Genomic DNA, 23,958 nt, shown 5'->3' with positions numbered 1-23,958 from the left:
CCCTGCACTTCTGAATTACACTATTGCTTGAATGTGAGAGAAGAGCATTAAATTGCACAGCCATTGTGCTGCTTTAAATGGCACCCGTTCCTATTTCTGAACCTTAGAGGAGTATCCAGCCAGCATCAGAGTGCTCTGCTGTAATTGGGCATCCTGGAGTACAACTGGCCGACTTCAGAGCACTTTCCTGAGAATTCCCGCTCCTTTCCATGCAATCCTCTTCTGCCAAGTCTGATTTTTACCACTTTTTCCCTCCTTTTTGTCATTCCCGCCCCCTTCTTTGGCCCCACAGCAGTCCTTTGTCACCTTCTCTGCCTTGGCTTCTCTGCCTATCCAAAAACGGGTTTTTTGACTCTTCATCTAAACAGTGAAAACACTGTAAACACTGGATACACCCCTATACTGTTGAGGGGTAGGGATGGGGAGTTGTAACAAAACCCAAATAAACATGGAGTATTTATAATCAAATTGAAGGTGAAGAAATGTGTTATCCTGTCCGGCAGAATGTGCTTATTCATTTGCTGCTACTTTTTTCATGTCCTGCTATGGATCACCCATTGTTAAAATCATATTGTCTCTAAAAATGGCACAACTACACAAGTGTGCATTAACTGCAAACCCATGAAAAGATTAGTTTTAGGAGAGAAGGGAATACAACAGCTGTGAGGAAGATGCTAAGTATTCTAAGTTGTACAAAATGGCTGTAGTTTGCTGTAATCCTTTTTGTGTTGTCATGGAACTTGGCTATTTGGAAAAATGGGTCACTGGTTCACAGATAGAAGCTTTAGTCAAAAGGGTTGAAAGTGTGTGTTATATTTGTATTTTATTTTTATTATATATAGAGAGAGAATGACTCTACCAACTTATGGCAAAAATGAGGAAGTTGCTTGGTTTCTTCCATCTACATTTCTGGGTGTGGGAATCCCTCCTCCCATTTGTAATAGTATTACACTAGGTGTACATTTAAAAATATGATGATGTGTAAGTGATTTGAAAAAAACTGATGTTGTGCAACAAGCTGGTACTTAATGTGGATCTATTTTATTACAGCAATGCAAAGCATTTATCTGTTCTGTGTCTTCTAGTGAGACACATACTAGCTACCGTAGTCATAAACAGCAGAATGCATTTCCTCCCTCCATCTCTTTCAGAGCCAGCCAGTCTCCATGGCAACGTATTGGACCAGAAGAGATGCGAGGACTGGAGTGGGAAAGGAATGAGTTAGGAACCCCCAAGTGGTGGTGTGTGTCTCCAACGTCAGAGTCCAAGCCTTTTGATAGGATGGTTTTGTTAACTCCCATTCCCAGCTCTGGTGTAGAGCTTCTTTATTAGAGCAGCTACTGGTGCAGCTGCTGCAACAAGCCTCTCCCTTCTTATTATTTTTTTCCGTTGAAGTTCTTATTTTCTCTTTTTTATTGTTGGCCCCTATCCGTGTTGGCTCCTGTTTTTGACTGAAGATGTTCAGCTTATTATTGGCAGTCTCTGAGTTCCTTTGCAGAAGAGTATTCTGTAAAGGCAGGGAGGCATGGCTGCATTTCACTTGACCTCTGTAGCATTTCCCTAAAATCTTCTCTCCTACATTGTCCGAGGGGGTAACGGACTATGCAGAAATTCATTGAAGCGGATTACTACGAGCTGGACTGGTATTATGAAGACTGTACGGATGGTAATTATGTGCTTTTGAACTACGCCAGCAATATGAGCTGTACTTTCTAATATAAGCATTTCTGCCTCCTATAGAGCAGACTGGAAGAACAGCTGTGGGGTTGTGCAGCTAAGGTGGCCAGCTTTTAGCATTTCTTAGCATTTGTTTGAAGCATGCTGCGGGAGACTGTTGTAGGGCTTTTTGCCAGTAAGAGTGACAGCAGAACATACATACTGGAAGATCTTTTGAGCAAAGGAAAATTACTGCTTATTGTGAATAACTGCTGCTACAGCTCATGCTTAAATGCACTTATTTAGCTGAGGCAAGTGTTCCATTTTGAAATGTGAAACCTGGGTAGTAATGGGCACATATTCTAGTGTGAAATGTGGCAGGATGCACAGCATATATGAAAGGCTGTAGGTAAACAGCTGAGTGTTGCATAGAAAATCTTCGTTGCAGGAAATGATTAAAACAACTCCTCTGGTTAAACCATTAAGTTAAATTTTGGGAATTTGTCCTCTTTGTAAGCTCCTCTCGAACTTTCGGTTTTCTACCAGGCTGGCAGTGTCTTTTTCACAATCCTGGATGTGATCATCAGTCTCGTGCTAAAGGAGGGTGTGAGGAGGAGTAACTGAAACTGCACCACCCGCCTTGCAGGAAATTCAAACCTAATTTTGGCTACAGAATTTAGTGGGAACACAAAATGGAAATGTAGAGGCCATGAAAATATGTTGTATCCCTATTTGGATTGGATATTAGTCTTAATAAATGAAGAAGGGCCACAATTATGGGGGGAACAAGTTGATGGCGGGGGGGGCATAGCAGCAATCAGGAATTACCTTTTCACTTAAGGATTTAGAGTGATTTAAAATAAGAGGAAAAATTACACAGCTAATTCAATTCAATTATGTTGAATTTCACAAAAAATCTCTATGCCCGCAAGCCTTGGAAAACTGGTGAGCTCTTTGGGTATATATTTAATGTTTGTAAAAGATCCACACCCAGAATGCATATTTAAAGGGCAAATTATTTGCACTGTCTATGAATTTGCCCTAGGAAGAGTTACAGCGCTTGGTTAATCTGAATAATATAATTTCTTGTGATATACTGGCCCACTTTAGAATACTTAAGAATTGGACAGATGCACTTTTCTTTTCTCTGCTCTGCCTTTTAAATTGCTGAGCTGATTTTGAGGAAGCTTCTGAGAGGCTCGTTACAAGGAACAAAAAGCTAGATGAATTATATTGATAACTGGCTGCTACTATTGGAAGATAATAAACTGTGCACTCTTCCCCATTTAAAATCTTGCCATAACAAGTTTGTTGTCAAAATTACATTGTCCTATATTTCAAAATTTGTAATCCTTTGATTTGTTAATTGTATGTAAAATACAAGAATGCTGTACAATAGGTATGATAAATTACAGGGCGGAGGACTAGTAGGATTGCCACTTAGCTGGTTTTAAATAGGCTCAGCCAGCGGTTATATTTTTATTACTTGACTAGTTTTTGTTTAATCTACCCTCCATGTTAGTTACTGAACAGTACTAAACACAGCTGGGAAGATTACTTTTAAAAAGAAATAAATTGCAGTTACTGTTACTTGGCCCCAAAAAAGAATAAATTACTATTACATTAGAATAAATTACCATTGTTCTGAAAGAAATTGATTACTTTACTGTTTCTCAAAAGTAATCACTACAATTACACTTAAGTTACTTAAGTGCTGGCCTTGGCTGCTGCACATCTAAGTCGCCTAAAACAACATTAAAAATAAACACACATACACAGAGGTAGTAGAATAATTCTTTTTATCCATAAGATAGTAGTGGTGGTCTCTCCACTGGTAAGGGAGGTAGGGAGGTAGAGGCCCCCGCTCAGATATTTTCATGTCAAACCAAGTGCAACTCCACACACTCACACGCAGCCAGCAAATGTCATCTCTCTCACTCAGCCACCTTCTGGACCCTGCCCTGCCACCAACCAAGGTACACCCACCCAAGCAAACATTTTTCCCTGGGGTGCAAAAAAGTTAAAACACTGCAAATGCAGCAAAGTAGCCAGGGAGGGCAATGGAGGCCACTTTGCATGCCATTGCGTGCTAAGTATTCTCTCTCTCTCACTCACTCACACACACACACACACACACAGAGTCATCTCTGACCTCCACAGTGCTCTCGCTCGCTCACACACACAGTCATCTCTCCCCACCACAGTTCTTTATCTCATTCTGCTGCTGCCTCCTTCTCCTCCTTTATCCATATTCTTGCCCTCTGGCTCCTTTCTCCCTCCATTCTCTTCCACCAGTGTCCATTTTTAAAAACAATTATTTTCTCCACTCCACCCCTGTCTCATTCTCCACCTCTTCCCTCGTCACCTCCTACCCACTCACAGAGCATGAGGGAAGCTCAACGCTGCACAGAAGCCCAGATTGAGGCACATGATTTTCATTCATGAATCAGACGAACATAAGTCTTCCCCTGCTCTCCCCCAAGTAATGCCCCAGAGTAGTGCTGGAAACATTACAAAAGTAATAAAATTACTCCTATTACAATCAAAATGTATGGAAATTACCCACTCATTCCTCAAAAAAGTAATAAATTACAAATAATTCATTTTTGTAACTGATTACTTCCAAGCTCTGGTTCTAAATTAATAAAGACATTAGCAAAGGTCATTCTGATAAACCAGTCGGTCAGTAAACCTGGAATATTAGGAGGGTGATAACAAAGTTTGGTCGGGATATTTCCAAAATCTATACGACTTTCTAAAGCCTGATGTATCAGAGAACAGGAAAGGAATCAAGCATGAACAAACTCCTCTCTTTTTAATAAAAGGTTTGGCTTCATGAATTGCATCCATTCTCTCCAAGAATAGGAATTTGGCATAAGTTTAGGAGGGCATGATGAAATGAATCTAATTACAACAGTCCAGGTAGTCAACAGTTTTCAATTTAAACAATTTCCCTATATTGCAGTTAGTCTCCCCTCTTCCCCATTGTCAAATACACGGGAACATTATTTATGGCAGATTGGTTTATGGCAGACTCGAAGAACAGTTGATCAGGATTCTTCTACTCTTTGAGAATTTATTAACAACTTAGATTCAATTTTGCTTCGTGAAAACAAAATAGCTGCATAAATGATTATAATAGAAATTTTAGATTTTAAAGGTGATTTAGCAACAGGGAGCCTGAAAATATATTAAAATTTTGCAATAGCATGCCATAAACTCAAATTTGTAGCACTGTGGCACACACTCTAGAAGAATAAACTCATATCTTGGGTAATTTTCAAAATAAAATGAACTTGGTGAATACTGTATGATTATAAGCATTGCTTGAACTGAAGCAGGTAGATAATAGAAAAATTTAAAAGGGAACAATACGAGAATAAATCCGTTAAAACAAATGCTACAGGCTATTTAAATGGAGCCCTCTCTCCCAGTGTGGTGTTGTACAAATTATGTTTTGTACTTTCTACTTTTCTACTTTTATGTTTTCTACTTTTCTTTCTTACTTTCTCTGTCCCCCTTTCATTCTGTTTAGTGTCAATTATATACAATATCATAATGGTAACTTTATTATTTATAATAGTGGATCCAGGAAAATTCTGAAACTCCAGACCTTCTCCTTCAGACTGTACACCACTCATCCGACCAAAGGAACCACCCAGTAACAACATCTCGTGTCTTGTTTGGATTGATTCTTGGTTCATTGGCTCTCATCCAGTCCATTACTATGGCTAGGCAGTAGTTCAGCACATCCACTGTTTCATGGATAGGAGGATAAAAAGGAGAAACAGAGCTGCATGGCATCAGCATGCTGATGATAATGCACTCCAAAACTCTACCACTCCACTCGACAGTTTCATGTAGATGTTAGATAGTAGCATGGGGGACAAGACCCCCATATTGAAAAACCCATCAGCCAGAACAATGTCCCACATGCATCAACCTCTGTACTTGTTTGTCCAACTCAATATCTCCAGAAGGATGCCATGGTCAGTGGTGTCAAAAGCTACTGAGAGAGTAAGGAGAATCAGCAGGTCACGCTCCCCCATCTCTCCCTTAACAGAGGTCATCTTATAGGGCAACCACAGCGATTTCTGTGCCAGATCAGGCCTGAATACCAATTGAAATGGATACAGAAAATCATTTTCATCCAAGAGTGCCTAGATCTGGTTAACAATCACCCACTCAATGACCTTGTCCAGGAAGGGGTGTTTTCCTACCGATCTAAAATTATTAAGACCTGTTGGGTCCAGGGCAGATTTCTGCAGGAGTGGTCTTACTGTCTCCTCTTTCAGGTGTCATGGAACCACCATTGTAAAAGGGCATTAGTCACCCCTCTGGCCCAACCAGGTGCTCCCACCCTGCCATATGTTATTAGTAAAGAAGAGCAAGGATCCAACACACAGGTGGTTTACAGACTTAAACAAACACCCTCACATGTATCAACTGAAACTCATCTAACAAAACTTGATAAGGCATCTCACCAGATTGTAGGCATCTCACCAGATTAATCTACAGCAGGTGTGAGAAATCTTTGCCCCTCCAGATGTTGCTGAACCTACAACTACCATCAGCCCCAACAAGCATGGCATTGGCTAGAGATGATGGGAGTTATAGTTCAGCAACTTCTAGAGGGCCAAAGATTCCCCACACCTGATCTACAGCGATAGTGTAGTCCCAAGTGCTGACGAATGCAAGTGGTTTTATCCTAGAAATGCCTCACAAACAAGTCACAATATGCTTCAGATGGCTTCACCACCTCCCTTGGACCAGCATGTAATTAACCCTGGGCCACCTGAAAAAGTTCCACTGGTCAGCATATACATGCAATGAAGGTGAGATTAGCAACTGGGAGCCAAGAGAGAGGATATTTTTATAGATCACCTTGACTCCCTTCCCTGGCCCTTGAATCTACCCTGATGCTGAACCAATTGCACAGATGGACACATCTGGGAGAAACTAATTCTCTCCCCCATTCGCCCACTCAGTTTTAGTTATGCATGCCAGATCAGCTGCCTCATCCCCCAATTAAATTGTGAATGAGGAAGATCTTATTACAAGCCAGCATGACGTTTAAAAGCAGCATCCAGATAACAGTGGGCTGGCTAACAGGACAACCAAATATTTGGGTGGGGAAGAGGTCAGCACAAACTTCAACTGGCTGAACTGAGTTCCTTTTGTCTGGCTCACTCTCCTCCCAGCACCATATTTATGACCACATTGATCGGAGGGAGGACCACCACTACCCCCCAAATATTGCCAACTCCTTCCTCTGAGTCACAAGACAAGGCTCACAAAAAGGTCACCAAATCCCCCACAAAACAAGGCCCCAAGATTGCTCAGCAATCTATCCCCCAACAGTAAAAAAAATAAATAAATAACCCAAACACATCAACAATACTATCCCCCAGGAAAGGTGTTTTGAGCTGGCACAAGGGCAAGGAACTGCCCTCTGAAGTGGCCACAGTGGGCAGGGGGGAATCCCCACCTTGGTGTTGCCCCCTTCAGGGCTGCTGCCATCCATGTTCTGGCTTTCTCAGGCTGGCTGATGGCAGTCAAGCAGGGGGACAGGCACTCCCGCCAGCATTGTCCTCAGTAATAGCAAATGCAGAAGCAGGATTCAGAAGGAGGAAAACAGGCAAGCCTGCTCCACAGTTGTCCTAGCTGCTGCACTCTTTCCTGCTGGTGGATGTCTTTCTAGCCTTATTCTCACTTAATGAAAGCCAAGTACATAACTGTAGCATTTTGCTTTTCCTTTCTTTGAGCGCTATGGTGGGGGATCTGTATGATGCCAGGTGTGGGGCGGGTAAAAGCGGAACTTCAGAGGAACAATCAGAAGCTTAAAGTGGGCTCCCAGTTGTTCCTTTGCTAGAGCAAGGCACACTCCCACGTGCCCATCAGCTGATAGGCAGTAGGAGAGTGCCTTGCTCAAGGAGGGCAACTGCTTCTCCTTCCCAGCCTCCGATATCAGAGATGGAAAGAAAAAGCACAGGAAGAGCTTTGTGAGCATTTCCAGGCTTCCCCTTTCCACCTCGGACGTCGCGGATAGAAATCTGCCCCCCTTCCGGAGCCAAAAAGGTTCCCCACCCCTGCTTTAGTGTGTGGGTTGGCACCACTGCTTGATCAGTTTTGTGCAATTTTCTCCGACACATCCTTCTGCCTTTTTATGATTTCAGTTCAGTATTGTCTTGAGTTCACTCTTTCATCTTACTACATTTGGAACTATTCTAAATATATTTTACAAGGCTGAGCAGATGGGTTTTGTTTTCCCTAAGGTCAGCATGCTTGCTGATACTGAAAAGGTTGCTTTTGTTTTACACTTTTTTACTGCCTTCTGTGTGACACGTAGCCCAGATCACATTGCTAAGGTGCCTGATACAATCTGAGTCGAGCAAAGTTTAGTAGGAGCACCTCTGGGCCTTGTAAATTTAGGTAATTCTTGCATGCTCTGTTTGAGGCACACTTACTAGCTAGATCATAATCAGCTAGTACGTGTGCCTCAAACTGTGTGTAGGGGGAATACTGTCTTACTGTCCATGGTGCTCAGACAAAAGGATCTGCGCTACCTTGTAGCCTGGCAGCTATCTGATATTACTATATTGCCACATATTAGCAAAGCCTGTTGCTGTATGAAGTGTGGGGCAGGACCACACTGGAAGAAAACAAGCTTTCATATTTTTGTCACGTCATTAGCTATTATCATCATCATTACTTATTTGATTTCTTACCCATCCTTCACTATGATGTCCCAGGGTGAGTTAAAACAATTTAAAAATATAATATGAAACAGACTTAAAGCAGTTTCCTACAAGAATGGTGCATGAGACAGATGAATACAACTCTCAGAAAATGGGGTTTTCTGAATTAAATTTTAAGATGTCAGCAAGTGTTTTTGTTGTTATGTGCCTTCAAGTAGGTTATGTCTTACGATGACCCTATGAATCAGCGACCTCCAGTAGCATCTGTCATGAACCACCCTGTTCAGATCTTGTAAATTCAGGTCTGTGGCTTCCTTTACGGAATCAGTCCACCTCTTGTTTGGCCTTCCTCTTTTTCTACTCCCTTCTGTTTTTCCCAGCATTATTGTCTTCTCATGATGTGTCCAAAGTATGATAACCTCAGTTTCATCATTTTAGCTTCTAGTGATAGTTCTGGTTTAATTTGTTCTAACACACAATTATTTGTCTTTTTCGCAGTCCATGGTATGCACAAAGCTCTCCTCCAACACCACATTTCAAATGACTTGATTTTTCTCTTATCTGCTTTTTTCACTGTCCAACTTTCACATCCATACATAGAGATTGGGAATACCATTGTCTTTAGTGTCCAGTGATGCATTTGCATTTGAGGACCTTTTCTAGTTCTCTCATAGCTGCCCTCCCCAGTCCTAGCCTTCTTCTGATTTCTTGACTACTGGCTCCATTTCGGTTAAAGACTGTGCCAAGGTATTGATAATCCTTGACAAGTTCAATGTCCTCGTTGTCAACTTTAAAGTTGCATAAATCTTCTGTTGTCATTACTTTAGTCTTCTTGACCTTCAGCTATAGTCCTGCTTTTGTGCTTTCCTCTTTAATTTTCATCAGCATTCGTTTCAAATCATTACTGATTTGTGCTAGTAGTATGGTCTCGTCTGCATATCTTAAATTATTGATAATTCTCTCTCCAATTTTCACACCTTCATCTTGGTCCAATCCTGCTTTCCGTATGATATGTTCTGCAGATAGATTAAAAAAAAATAGGGTCTGTCTCACACCCTTTCCGATTGGGAACCAATCAGTTTTTCCATATTCTGTCCTGACAGTAGCCTCTTGTCTAGAGTATAGGTAGTGCATCAGGACAATCAGATGCTGTGGCACCCAATTTCTTTTAAAGCATTCCATAGTTTTTCATGATCTACACAATCAAAGGCTTTGCTATAATCTATAAAGCACAGAGTGATTTCCTTCTGAAATTCCTTGCTCCGTTCCATTATCCAATGTATGTATGTTTGCAATATGATCTCTTTCCCTTTCTAAATCCAGCTTGGACGTCTGGCATTTGTTGCTCCATATATGATAAGAGCCTTTGTTGTAGAATCTTGAGCATTACTTTACTTGCATGGGATATTAAGGTAATAGTGCTATAATTACTGCATTCCCTGGGATCCCCTTTCTTTGGAATTGGGATATATATGGAACACTTCCAGACTCCGGGCCATTGTTTAGTTTTCCATATTTCTTGACAAATTCTTGTCACAATTTGGACAGATTCAGTCTCAGTAACTTGTAGCAACTCTATTGGTATGCCATCTGTTCCTGGTGATTTGTTTCCTCCAAGTATTTTAAGAGCAGCTTTCACCTCACATTCTAAAATTTCTGGTTCTTCATCATAGTTCCTCCATGAATGAATCTGTCATCCTTGCATCTCTTTTATAGAGTTCTTCAGTGTATTGCTTCCATCTTCCTTTTATTTCATCTCGGTCAGTCAGTGTGTTCCCCTGTTGATTATTCAGCATCACTACTCGGTTTACATTTCCCTTTAACTTCTCTAATCTTTTGGAATAGGGTTCTTGCTCTTCCCTTTTTGTTGTCCTTTTCTATTTCTATGCAATAACTATTGTAATAGTTCTCTTTGTCCCTATGTACTAGTCGCTATATTATTGCATTTAGGATTCTAACCATGTTTCTTTCTCCTTTTGCTTTTCTTCTGTCATTAACCATTTTAAGAGTTTCTTCAGTCATCCATTGAGGTCTCTTTTTAACCAGAGGTATTGTCTTTTTGGTGTAGTGGTTAAGGTGTTGGACTTAGACCTGGGAGACCAGAGTTCGAATCCCCACATAGCCATGAAGCTCACTGGGTGACCTTGGGCCAGTCACTGCCTCTCAGCCTCATGAAAACCCTATTCATAGGGTCGCTGTAAGTCAGAATCGACTTGAAGGCAGTACATTTACATTTTATTGTCTTTTTGCATTCTTCCCTGATAATGTCTCTGGCTTCACTCCATAGTCAGCAAGTGTAGGCCTTCAAAAAAGAATGTCAAGGTTTCTTGTGTTTTGTTCCTGCATTTTTAAATTTTAATTTATTTATTTATTTTGCTTTGGCCTACACCTGAAGAAGGGGTAGAGGCAAAGAGGAGGATTTTGTTTTCTGTTACTTTTACCTTCCTCCTCCAGTCCACCTGAGGGCATAATGTTGTCAGAGAACAATCCTCTCACTTCACAACCTAGGCTCAAGGGAAACAGCCAGCCAGCCACTTATTCCTCTTCATCTTAATTCTCAGCTCTGATAGGTAAGGGCTCACAACCATGTGATGCACTGTCCTGCCAACATTTACATACAGCAGACCCGTGCAGCTCTTGGTCCCTTCCAGTTTGGTTGGGCTATAACTTTTTTTAAAGTCTGGTTTTTCCTGCATACCTCAGGGAGATCCTCCAGTGTGTGTGTGTTCTTTTCAGTGTTGTTTCATTGTCTGCTTTAACACTGGGCACATTTGCACCGAATATATTCAATTTACTACTGATTCTTGAATTTGTACATTAAATTATTGCTCCTGTTTGAGTGTTGGACTTGGAGCAGGGACATGGCTTCAAACTGCAGAAACGTAATGGGTTATCTTTCCACACATGATACCCAAGGTGTGTTATTTGGACCTGCCACTATCTCTGTCTACCCTTCATCATGATAGTGGTGGGAAAACACCCCAACTTTTGACTCACAAACATCTGGGGTTTGTGATTATTCCTTACAAGTATTTGCAAATCCTCAAAGGCATTTTTAGACACCCCACCCCCCTCAAAAAGAAAAAAGCACCTACTGTTGCATGGAGGGGCAACAGTGGTATGAAGGAGCCCAGCTTATTACCACATGGCCAAGCCTGGTTGCTGTCTGGCTCCACAATTTGAAATGATGGTTCTGAGCCATGCTTAGAACTGTCATTTCCTGCAGAGATCTGTTTATTTTTATTCCACTTTTTTGTCACAATAGACCACCAAGTGTCTTCAAAAATAAAACATAAATAATACACAGGTTACAAGAATTTAAAGCAGAACATATAAATTAGCCACAGATTTAAAAAACACAAACAGAAAATTGCAAGTTGCAGTTACAAATTGAAAGCACACTAAAACAAAAACAAAAAGTCATCAACAAGCATCTAAAACACAGAAGTTAAGGAGCCTGGCAAATCTCCATGGGGAAGATGTTACAAAATCTCAGTGCCACCACTGAAAGACCCTGTTTCAGGTACCTTTCTTCTGTCTTGAGAAAACTACAATGTCCATGATCCCTGCAGGTAATGACAGTTCTGAGAAGAATCTCAGAACCGTCATTTCAGTGGTAAGCTTTGCTGTTTAATCCTTTGCTTACAGGGGTGAAGAACTGGCAGGGGAGTGATGTGCAGCCTACATATGTGACCCATTGAAGTTTGTTACAAGATATTTGAAACCGAATCTCAAAAGAATTATTTTTTACCCTCCTATTCAGTAAAATTACCCCATCCCTCCCTCACAAGGCTTTGGTGAGAATAAAACATTATAACCCAATGTGTGCTGAGTTCCTTCGGAAAGGCAAGATGTACACGTGATAGATATAAGTCATATTTCCAGCTTCTTGAATGACCTGTTTCTGTCTTAAACTGTGGAACATTTGAAATAATTGCAAGCAAGCTGTGTTGTGCTGTGCTTTTTATCTTTTCAGATAATGAAATATTTACATAATACATGGTGCTAAGAATAGTCACTAGTGAAAGTATAAAGCAAATAATACCCTCTGTGCAGATCTGAAGTGGGTGTGTCAGTAAAAGAGAAACAAGCATCCCATTACGTTATTAAGACATAAACAGAAGGACATGGCTGGCCTTTTGAGAGCTGGTCTACATAATACAAAACAATTGTTTGGAAAGATTTCTGTTTCTCTTACTATTTCATTTGTTTTTACAGAATAGTTATAGACTTAAATAAGTCTTACGTGTTTATATTTGAATGAATAGCCTTGTTCCCACATTAGCCTAGTCCTTTCTGAAGTTCCAAACTCTACAGTAGGGCCCCACTTATATGGCAGGTTCCATTCCAGGCCCCAGCCGAAAAGCAAAAACTGCCAGAAAGTGGGGCTCTACTCAGCTGTAGCATGCTGGCTCCCCACCCTACAGCTGATTGCATGATCAGCTGTAGTGCGGGGAGCTCCAGCTGACAGTGATCAGCTGGAGTGCGCGAGCTCCCCACGCTACAGCTGACAGGGATATTTAATAGTAATTTGTAAATATTTGAAACAAGCCTCTTTGCACTTGAGGCTTAATCTATTCACAATCTTTCAAATCCGTCTTTCTAATCAAGTGAAGTTGCTTAATGAACATTCTCTAACATTTAGTTTCACCAAGAAGGCTTGAATCTGCCTCTAAGTAAGCGATGGAAATGGTATAAGTCCCAGCCTGTCTTGTGTGATCTCATCAGTCACTACATCTCTGTTCTCATACAAGTCATGGAGCCTAAATAAATTATTGAACTGTCGGTGTTTCATATCTATTGGTCTACGTTTATTTCTGTGCACACATTCCAAATGTCTAACCCTTGCCTATTTAACACCTAATCAAATTGTTGAGGTAACTGTCATTGCAGGGGGATTTTTCATCCTACAGTTTGCTTTGAAAATTCAGAATCTTTGCTTTTTGCGAGAAGGTGAACTGTGTATTAATATTTTGCTCCTTGTGTCTGTCTGAATTGAGTTGCAAGTCATCCTTCAGTACCACAAACATTCATGTGTTAGGTACTATAGGCAGAGCAGCATATATTGCCTCAAAGATGGTATTTTTCAGTGGTGGTATGTGCACATTGTTCCACTGTGAGACATGTAGACAGCCTTGTCCTGATTTCTTGGATGAGTTTCAGTTGGTACAGCTTGGGGATGTTGACAAGGGGCTTGGACAGGTTTGTGCAACCACTTCTGTGCTGGATCCTTGCCCTTCTTGGCTAATAAAAGCTAGCAGGGATGGAACAGCCGGCTGGGCCATGGAAGTGATTAATGCCTCTCTGCGAGAGAGGGTGGTCCCTGACTGCCTGAAAGAGGCGGTAGTGAGACTACTCCTGAAGAGACCCTCCCTGGACCCAGAAAATCTTAACTATAGACTGGTAGCAAATGTTCCATTTCTGGGCAAGGTCCTTGAACGAGTGGTTGCAGGCCAGCTCCAGACACTCTTGGATCGGACCGATTATATGGATCCATTTCAGTCTGGTTTCAGGCCTGGTTTTGGCACAGAAACAGCCTTGGTCGCCCTATATGATGACCTCTGTCGGGAGAGACACAGGGGGAGTGTGACTTTGTTGATTCTCCTTGATTTCTCAGCGGCTTTTGATACCATCAACCATGGTATCCTTCTGGGAAGACTGGCTGAGTTGGGAGTAGGAGGGACTGCATGGCGGTGGTTCTGCTCCTACTTGGCGTGTTGGCTCCAGAAGGTGGTGCTTGGGGAACATTGCTCAGCACCCTGGTCTCTCCAGTATGGGGTTCCGCAGGGATCAGTTCTGTCCCCCATGTTGTTCAACATCTACATGAAACCATTGGGTGCAGTCATCCGGAGCTTTGGAGTGCATCAGTATGCTGATGTCACGCAGCTCTATTTCTCCTTTTCATCTTCTTCAGGTGAGGCTGTCAATGTGCTGAACCAATGCCTGGCTATGACAATGGACTGGATGAGGGCTAATAAACGGAGGCTCAATCCAGACAAGACTGAGATGCTGTTAGTGGGCTGTTCTTCTGACCAGATGGTGGATGTCCAACCTGTCCTGGATGGAGTTGCACTCCCCCTAAAGGAGCAGGTTCGTAGCTTGGGGGTTCTCCTAGAACCATCTCTGTCACTTGAGGCTCAGGTAACCTCGGTGGCACAGAGTGCCTTCTACCAACTTCGGTTGGTGGCCCAGCTATGTCCCTGTCTGGGCAGGGATAACTTGGCTTCAGTTGCCCATGCTCTGGTAACCTGCAAGTTAGATTACTGCAATTCCCTCTATGTGGGGCTGCCTTTGAAGACGGTTTGGAAGCTGCAGCTTGTGCAAAATGCAGTGGCCAGATTGGTAACAGGGACCAGACGGTTCGAACATATAAAACCAATTCTGGCCCGCTTGCATTGGCTGCCTGTATGTTTCCGAGCTGGATTCAAGGTGTTGGTTTTAACCTATAAAGCCTTACACAGCTTAGGAGCACAATACCTGATGGAACGTCTCTCCTGACATGAACCCATGGGTACACGATGCTTAACATCCAAGGTCCTCCTGCAGGTGCCTACTCCAAGGGAAGCTGGGAGTCTTTCAACAAGGGAGAGGGCCTTCTCAGTGGTGGCCCCCAAATTATGGAATTATTGTACTGACGAGGTGCGCCTGGCGCCAACACTGTTATCTTTTCAGCAGCGCCAGGTCAAGACTTTCCTCTTCTCCCAGGCATTTTAGCTTGTGTTTTTAAATTGCTTTTTAAAAAATGTGTTTTAAGTTTGTATATTTGTTTTTAATGTTTTTAATTGTTGTAAACTGCCCAGAGAGCTTTGGGTATGGGGCGGTATACAAATGCAATGCAATGCAATGCAATCAATCAATCAATCAATCAATCAATAAAGTAGGAATGAAGCATAAAGTTGTGACTCACTCTTCTTCCTAAGATCTCCATGCTGCCTTCCAGAGATGTAACTCATCTCTTTACTGTGGCATCATATGCACCATACATTTAACGCAGTATTATACCTCTTTAAACAGTCTTGGCTTTCCTCAAATAATTTTGCGAAGTGTTGTTTATTAAGGGTGCCAAGAATTGCTGAGAGCTCTATTCCCCTCACAGAGCTACATTTCCCAGAGTTCCCTGGGAAGAGGGACTGATTGTTAAATCACTCTTGGAAATTATCTCTGTGAGGGAAATAGGGGATCTCAGCACCCTTAGCTCTGCTTTAAATATATAGTGCAGATAGGGCTTAAGTTTTGAGGGATCAGGTGTGGTCTGTGGGACTGTGCACTAACACCACCCAGCCCATTTTCAACTAGACTTCCTCCATCCTCCACCTAAACAATAAACCCAAGTTAGCCTTAAACATAAAGATGGGTGCCAGTGTAAGTCTTAACTATGGTTAACAGGATTTTGAAAAATGTTTCATATCTTGTTTGAATATCTATGTATGTGTCATCAGAGAACCATTTCATACATTACTTTATCCAAAACAGAGATGTATTCACTAATAGTCAAAAAACCTTGCGGTTTAAGAACATACCTATAGCCCACAGCTATTTCTATCAAACTTTAAAAAGCAGGGACTTTGGGCAGCTATAGTGAATGCACCAGGGGAGCAGACCTGAACTCGTCTCTGAGATACTGGACTGCCCTACAAATTGGTAAAAATGCAAACGCCATTTGGGTTGGTCTTTCACAGTCCAATCCGCTTCCTGTGTAGCTTGGAAGAATTTGGTAACATGTGCCTCTGAGCATATGGTGAGTGGTGGCAACATCTGCCATCTCCAAAGATAGAGAATTATATTTTTGTATGTTTCTTGGTGTTCTTTTTACTTTACTTTCCTGTGTTACTAATGTTTCTACAGAGAATCTAAACTAGAAAAGTTTATTCCCCTCATTATTTATCCTAGAAATCTATGTCAAATTTATTTTTATTAACTTCAAAGCCTTTTTATTGGTCAGTGTCATATGATGGTGAAGAGAGCATTTCTTGTGTTTCAAATTGGAGGTTATGTTCTATTTCTATTTTGGGTGCATTAACAGTGGAATCTGAAACTGCGGTTTGATGTAAAATCAGACTGATTCCAGTATGTTGCTACTTCAGCAATGACTGTAGCTGTTGGGAAAAAGAGGATGCATGTTTTCAGCCTGCTATGTTTAAACCACTTCATTTAAGGCAAGGTGGGCATGGTCAATTGAAAACATAAAGCACACCTAGCATTTTTCTAGAATATATTTCACCTCCCACTATTTTATCTTGTGCAAACTGAGACACTCCTGAGGTCCACTGGAGACTATTCTGCAGAAGTCAGTGCCATTATTCCACAGTTATGTTTGGAGTTTTTTTAGTGTAACTTTTGCAAAGTGTTGCTGTACTTCACATATTCACAGAAATAGAAAAAAAGAAAATGATTTCCTATAGGAAACTTCACTAAAATTGCAAAGGAAATCAGACATATTCAAAGTGACCATCTGAACTATATCAACTGTCTTAATAATGTTGCTTCCTCCCTGCTAAAACAAGATCAGCACAGCACGTCTTTCTATTATTTGGGCTGACTGCAGGTGTTGCCACCACTCATCATATGCTCAGAGGCACATATTACCAAATTCTTCCATGCTACACAGGAAGTGGATTGGACTGTGAAAGACCAACCCAAATGGTGTTTGCATTTTTACCAATTTGTAGGGCAGTCCAATATCTCAGAGAGGAGTTCAGGTCTTCTGCTCCCTTGGTGCATTCACTATAGCTGCCCAATTTCCCTGCTTTTTAAAGTTTGATAGAAATAGCTGTGGGCTATAGGTACGTTCTTAAACTGCAAGGTTTTTTGCCTATTAGTGAATTTCCCTGCTTTTTAATCCAGGAGGTAAGAAATGGGATCCTGTGCAAGTTTGCTGAGAATGGATTGATCATTTGCATGCTTATTGAGTTCAATGGGATTTACTCCGCCGCAATCATGCTTAGGATAGGTGAAACTGACCACAGAGGATGGGGAGGAAACGCAGAGGGGAGGACTGAGAGGGGAGGCAGGAGGGGGAGGGGTGGAGAAGGATAGGTTTGATCATTTGCATGTTTATTGAATTCAGTGTGATTTACTCCCGTGCAATCATGCTTAGGATAGGTAAAACTGAGCAGGGGGGAGCGAGGGAGGGCAGGGGAGGGGGGAGGGGAAAAGCAGGTTTTATCATTTGCATACTTTTTGAGTTCAGTGGGATTTATTTCTATGAAATCATGTTTGAAAATGGAAATGGACTGCCTTCAAGTCGATCCCCACCTATGGTGACCCTTTGAATAGGGTTTTCATGGTAAATGGTATTCAGAGGTTGTTTCACCATTGCCTTCCTCTGAGAGGCAGTGACTGGCCCAAGGTCACCCAGTCAGCTTCATGGCTGTGTGGGGATTCGAACCCTGGTCTCCAAGGTCATAGTCCAACACTGACCCAGGGAAGGGGCAGGGAGGGGAGGGGGAGGAGATTGGTTGGTTGGGCACTGGGCAGAAGGGAAGCCCCTTTCCTTTCCAAAAGGAAAACATTGTGAACAATATCATTGCTTTTCAGCGTTTCCCTCACCTTTTTATTCTACAGCAGGCATCTGTAGCCTCCCACCCAAATTTAAACCAAAGCTGTCCCTGGCCACATCCATATACCAGGCCTTTATTTCACTTTGGACAGTCATGGCTTCTGTCAAAGAATCCTGGGAAGTGTAGTTAGTGAAGGGTGCTGACAGTTGCTAGGAGATGCCCTGTTCCCCTCACAGACCTTCTATCAGAGTGGCTGACTGTTAAACCAGTCTGGCCACTGGAGCTCTCTCAGTGGAACAGGAGTCTCCTCTCAGCACCCTTCACAGACTACACTTCCCAGGATGCTTTAGGGGAATCCATGACTGTCTCAAGTGAAATCAAAGTCTGGTGTGGGTGCGGCCCCCTGATCAGACAAGCCCAGCAGCTGTGAGGCTTTTAGAATTCTGACAGTTGGTTCTTACTGAGCATGCCCCGCGTTATAGGCTGCCAGCCAAAATTTATTAAATTAATTAAAACTGAGCCAGGGATTTTTTTAACTTTTAAACTACAGAAGATGAAGGTCAGAGTATGGGGCAAGGTCAGTATTAGGATTACAGGTGCTCTGTGAGTATGGCTGATTTTTAATGAATTTCAACAGATTATGAGAACTCTCAGAGAAAAAAGTCCAAAGGGGCTCTGGGTTTTTTTCCTGTTTTTACGCTTTGAACTCTCTATTCTCTCTGTTCTGTGTATCACCATGAAAATTGAGAGGGTTGTTAAGCAAGTTTTTCTGAGTTCAGAACTATAAGTATTGTAAGGTTTTGTTTTGAAATGAGCTTATCGGAAGCATCAGAATGTCATGGGGGTATTTTCAATTTAACATTGTGGAATGTGAAAAATCCACGCTGGCTATAGTATACAGCCATTCTCATGGCTGTATAATCCCATGACTATATGTAAAGGGCATCATAAATGTGTTTCTTCTGTGGTTCCATCTATTGGGAGCTGGCCTTGAAATCCCTTTTTCTAAATAACAGTTTGTCTGTTAGCCATATTTACTTAGAAGTGAGTTCCACTGAGTTCCACTGGACTTACTTCCTAATTAGCTCTTTTAAGATTTTAGCCTGTATCATGTGTCTTTGGAATATGTTGCTCCACACCCAAGTTTCTGACATACCAGTTTCCCAATTAAAACAAACACATAATAGTTTTTTAAAAATGACAGAAAGGGGTGTGTCCACTTAATATATGTAAGATATGGTAGAAACAGCATAGATTCTTGAGCTTCTTATTGCCATGATAGTTTAAAGCCATAGTGATCATTTAAAGCTAAGTTTTTTAGTTTCAGTCTAGTTTATTCTGAAGCCATGTAGCATCCTAATTCCCAAATTGTACCTGTACCTGGTTTCTGGTTTGTGCCTTTAGAAATCTGTAGTTTTGAAGGTTAGGTAATAGATTGCAAAGGTAACTTCCCCACCCTACCTCCTTTCACCAAGCTGTAGCATTCTTTGTATCTGTGTGTATTTCCTGGTAGGGTTGCTATGAAACTTGTAGGAAGCTACCAATTGTGTTTGACGCAGGGAGGAAATATGATAGGTTCAAACAGATATTGTTTTAAAGGGAGAAGTTGCTTAGCACTTGATGAAATGGTTACATTCAAAGAAATGTAACTGGAGTTTAATCTGGTATTGCAAATAGTACATGGATTACTTCTAGTAACAATTAGACAGATGGTTCTTCTCCATCCCCCAGGCTTCTGTATTTAGTCCAGCTGTATCGTGGTGATCATAACGTGCAAACTACCTAGCCATTCTAGTTAAAGTATGTTGAGCCAAGAAGATTGGTATCTGGTCTATGGAAACCTTACTTGAACTGCTCTATAGATGTAGCCTCTGTGAAGATGGTTTGTCCTTTTTCAGGGCATTAGACTACTGGATTTTTGCTTAAGGATGATTTTTAGCTATGTCAGTGAATGAATCAACAAATGAAGAGGAAAACTTTGAATATGATCATAATAATGAATACAAACATAGATGTTATGAGAACCTTGATTTCTTGGAAGAAGGTACTTTATCTTATCTACCACTTATGTTTTAATGTATGAAATTAGATTTTTAACTAGTTCTTTGTGTTAATACGTTCTTGTTAATCACACTGTTTTGATGCTGAGATTGTAAAAGAGTACCTCAAATATTTTCAGTGGTCTTTAAATCAACTTTATTCAGTAAGTTCATTTTTTTCAGCCTGTGATTGTGCTTTTATTCTTTAAAAATGAAAGTTTTGTTTTCTTGAAATATTGTTTGATTTGATACTGCATTTAGCTTGCAGGTTATTTGTAGTTTAATTGTGGCAGTTCACTATATACAAGACATTCTAAGGGCCAGTAATACTTTTCTCTGAACAACTCATTGGAGCAGTTGTAACTGAATGGGAAACATACATCATGGCCAGAAGAGAGATGGACAGAGACAGAATATATACTAAGGAGTAGTAGAAATATGTGGCTGAATATTTTGTCATTTAGTTGTTGCATGCTCCTGTGAAGACCAGGTGCTTTTCTGTCTTTTATAATCAGATAGGAGTGGGTGGCTTCTGTGTAAGAGCAGGTCATCTTTGGCAAGAGGCAGATTCCAGAGCAATATGAGAGTGTAGCATGTGCTCCTTAGTGCTTAGGTTCCATGGTTCCTAAGTAATGGAGAGATCGGAGCTCCCCTGTGCACCAGGAGTATCAAAACAATCCCTATGTACTGGTGGGAGCAGGGAAGAGCAGATGCTGTTTCTGAATCCTGTCACCCTTCTTCTTAGAATATCATTTTTGAGTTGGGTTTGAGCATGATTTTGGGTTGTCTGACAAGACTTGTTATCTGACATATTGGAGCCAGGCCAAATATGTTGTTGTAGCTGGAGGTTGCACATCACTCAGATGTCATTGTTAGTGGATATCCAACCCTTCACAGAATTATTCTTATGTCACTCTGTAGCCCTGTGATTGCAGAAGTGATCAGCAAAAGGATTCATAAACTGACAGTTGCAGAATGTGATTTATATGCATTTCCTTGACCAGCATAGATAACCTGGATGATGAAAGTAGCAAGGAACAAAGAGATACTTATAGAAAATAATTTGGAAAATACCTTGGTTTCTGTGGCTGCCCTGCTTCCCCAGCTGTAAAGGAAAGCTAGAGTACAATGACCCTCGGAGCTTGGGGCAAAAATTCATTATGCAAGAGAACACTGAAAATAGGTTTTCTAGTAAGAGTGTGACATATGGCATTGGAAGAATAGATTGCCCCCAAGTCTGACTGCAAATGTTTGTAAGCCCATAACAGGTATTTGATAATTTTTTAATGTCTGCTCAGCATGTGACTGCCCTTGGGGTATGGGATATTTTATTTTATTCTATTGAGTTGTGAGAAGAAACTGCACATTGGCATTGTGGGTTGAAGAATGGAGGGGAGGAGAGAGAGATAAAACCAGGGAAGATTGCAGCTCCAGAATTGCCAAGGCTGTAATGCTTCCAGAAAAGCTGGGGGAAGGGAATAATTAATGAAGTTGTGCAAAAACCTGCTTATTGTAGATATATTGTTGGGAAGCAAATGGAAAACAGAGATTGGTATCAAACCGAGTTAGAGTAGACCCATTAAAATAAATGGACATGTGAACCATGAATAATGTAAGTCAATTGATTTACATTGTGCTACTCTGAGTGTGACACTTGACCACATACCACCCAGGCTCTTAAAAGTGGGTTATTAGCATGTACAAAACCCTAGAGAAGTGGTGATGAACAATTTCTACCCTATGTCTTGAACACTGGTCAGGCCTGTTGGGATGCGATGAAATGCTCACATGCCTTAGGACCACCATCACACACCCCCGCCATGTGGCTGCACGTTGCTGAGAAGATCAGTGGTGGTGTGTATGCTGTCTTGATGAGTTTTACTACTATTATTGGCCTTTTAACTGAAGAAATGCTTGCTATGCTTCTAAAGAATCCTAGAGCTTCCCGGAACAGATTTTAGACACCATTGCAATCCATCATAGCAATCCAATCCAATCCCATAAAAGTTATGAAAACACCTTACTAAGTAAAAATAATAGGAAACCAGAGTGTAAATACTAGATTGCTCCAGGATTATGGGGAGGAGGACTAGTTAAGTACCTCATTCTTTTCACCTTGAAGTAATATGCTAGTGTGGTATGGTCATTGAACTCATTAAAATCTGCCTTTCAGAGTTGAATTTATACTTGCTGTAATGGGAATATAAATTAGGGAGGGGATTTCAGTGATATGTTGCAGTAATATTCTTCTGCTTTCAAAAGCAGGCCTTTGGTGTTATTCTAGCTCTCTTGTTCATATTTGAATCTCTAGGGCTTTCTTCTCATTCAAATGTCTTATTTTCTCCTTACCCCTTCATTCTTTGTCCTTTCGCCTTAAATTTAAATTAAAGATATTATCTATATATATCTCCATCCATTCCACCTCTCTCCGTTCCTCTCAACTGTCCCCCATAGACAGCAAGCATAACAGCTTGTGCACTCAGCCCATTTTTTTACAAACCTTATGCATTCCTTGCAAACATACTTCAGCCACATTTTCCTCCCATCTCTCCAGTCTCGCGTGAGTTCCCACCTGATTCAGACTTCTCTCTCAGGCATGCTGTCCTTTCCTTGTGACAGTGCAATACAGGCCTTGGGAACCATTGCTTTTTGCCTGTGTGGTGGTGGTGGTGAAGCACTTTTTTGTGGGATCTGTCACTGGTAGAATAGCAAAACAAAAATGAGAACTGTGTACTATAGAGAGTGGTGAGATAGAAGGGAATGGCAAGAAATATTCTCCTAGTAGAGATATCCATAACTTCAGCTGTGTTGAGGTGTACCTCTGTGGAGGTAAAGGCAGTTGCTGAAGGGGGTAGGGAGGTACTTGTCTCTCAACTCCCCCAAATGTTGGGATGTCTTCAGGGCAAACTGTTTCAGGGCAGGGGGTTGTACATGCTTCCCTTTGACTCATTGTTAGGAGCCTCTGTAATTGAACGCTGGCCCTGGACCACCCTTTATTTCACTTGACTGTTGGTACCTGGGCCCCTGGACAGAGGTGATTGCTGCTAATCAACAAGAGTCTCTTTTTGCCTTAAGTCCAGTTTACACAATCAATTTCAACATGGGAGAAATCATTATTTTGGAAGAGTTTATTCCAAAGACTCCCACAGGTGGTAAAATCCAAAATGTTTTGATGGTCTGCAGTAACAAATAAAAATTATAGAGTGAAGTCACCTGGTAAAAAATAGTAATATAACTAAGAACTGGATTTATACTTCAGGAGTTTCAAAAACTTCCTTTTTTATTATTATTTACCTTTTCTGCTATAGTTTGAAAGTCCCTGCTGCAGACACAATGTGTGGCATCTGGCATGTTGGAGTTGTACTTTATAGTGAACAAAGAGCAAATCTCTTGACTGAATTGCTTGTTCTAATATTTCTGTTGTAATTCTTATCACTCTGTTAAGCCTTGTTTACGGAGATTTGAAAAACAAACTGCCCATTCAGAGATAGATATATTATTCAGTGACGATCATGCTAGAGTTAGAACAGCAGTGTGTAGTTGGCACCTCACGTTTTTGCTTTGTGACTTGCAGGATTCTGTTTGACGGTTTCTTTTTGAGTTAAACAACTATCTGAAAAGCAGGGACACTGATAGATACTTACCGTGTTTCTATCTCCTCTTGCTTTTGCAGAAAAAGCATTCAGTGTTTATGCTGGGCTTTCCTTCTCTCTTTAACCATTTTAAGAGTTTCATCAGTCATCCATTGAGGTCTTTCTCTCTTTTTAACTAGAGGTATTGCTTTTTTGCATTCTTTCCTGATAACGTCTCTGACTTCACTCCATAGTTCTTCTGGTTCTCTGTCAACTAAGTTTAAAGCCTCAAATCTGTTCCTTATTTGATCTTTATATTCTTCTGGGATATTTAAATTGTATTTTGGCATTATGGTTGCTTTATTGTTCTTCTTTAGCTTTACTCTGATTTTCGATACAACCAGTTTGTGATCTGTACCGCAGTCTGCTCCTGGTCTTGTTTTTGCAGAAAGTATGGAACTTCTCCATCTTCTGCTACCAATTATATAATCAA

General features: G+C 41.2%; 1 protein-coding gene across 7 annotated transcripts in view; it reads left to right on the top strand.

Annotated features, from left to right (window-relative positions):
- TRAK1 (trafficking kinesin protein 1) overlaps nt 1-23,958 on the top strand; it is a 131,441-nt gene that overhangs the window by 34,397 nt on the left and 73,086 nt on the right. The window contains exon 2 of one of the 7 annotated variants that reach the window (XM_061587547.1): nt 1,152-1,666. The exons of 3 other annotated variants lie outside the window; for them this stretch is intronic. In XM_061587547.1, the coding sequence (XP_061443531.1) occupies nt 1,603-1,666 (64 nt within the window). In that variant the 5' untranslated portion in view covers nt 1,152-1,602. Of the gene's footprint in view, nt 1-1,151; nt 1,667-19,639; nt 19,899-23,958 lie in introns of those variants that run through there. 3 more of the 7 variants (XM_061587549.1, XM_061587546.1, XM_061587548.1) reach the window with 3 other exon arrangements.

This window comes from Rhineura floridana, chromosome 10 (genome assembly GCF_030035675.1).
Source record: "Rhineura floridana isolate rRhiFlo1 chromosome 10, rRhiFlo1.hap2, whole genome shotgun sequence".
NCBI lineage: Eukaryota > Metazoa > Chordata > Lepidosauria > Squamata > Rhineuridae > Rhineura > Rhineura floridana.
This window is presented reverse-complemented; position numbering and strand designations above follow the sequence as displayed.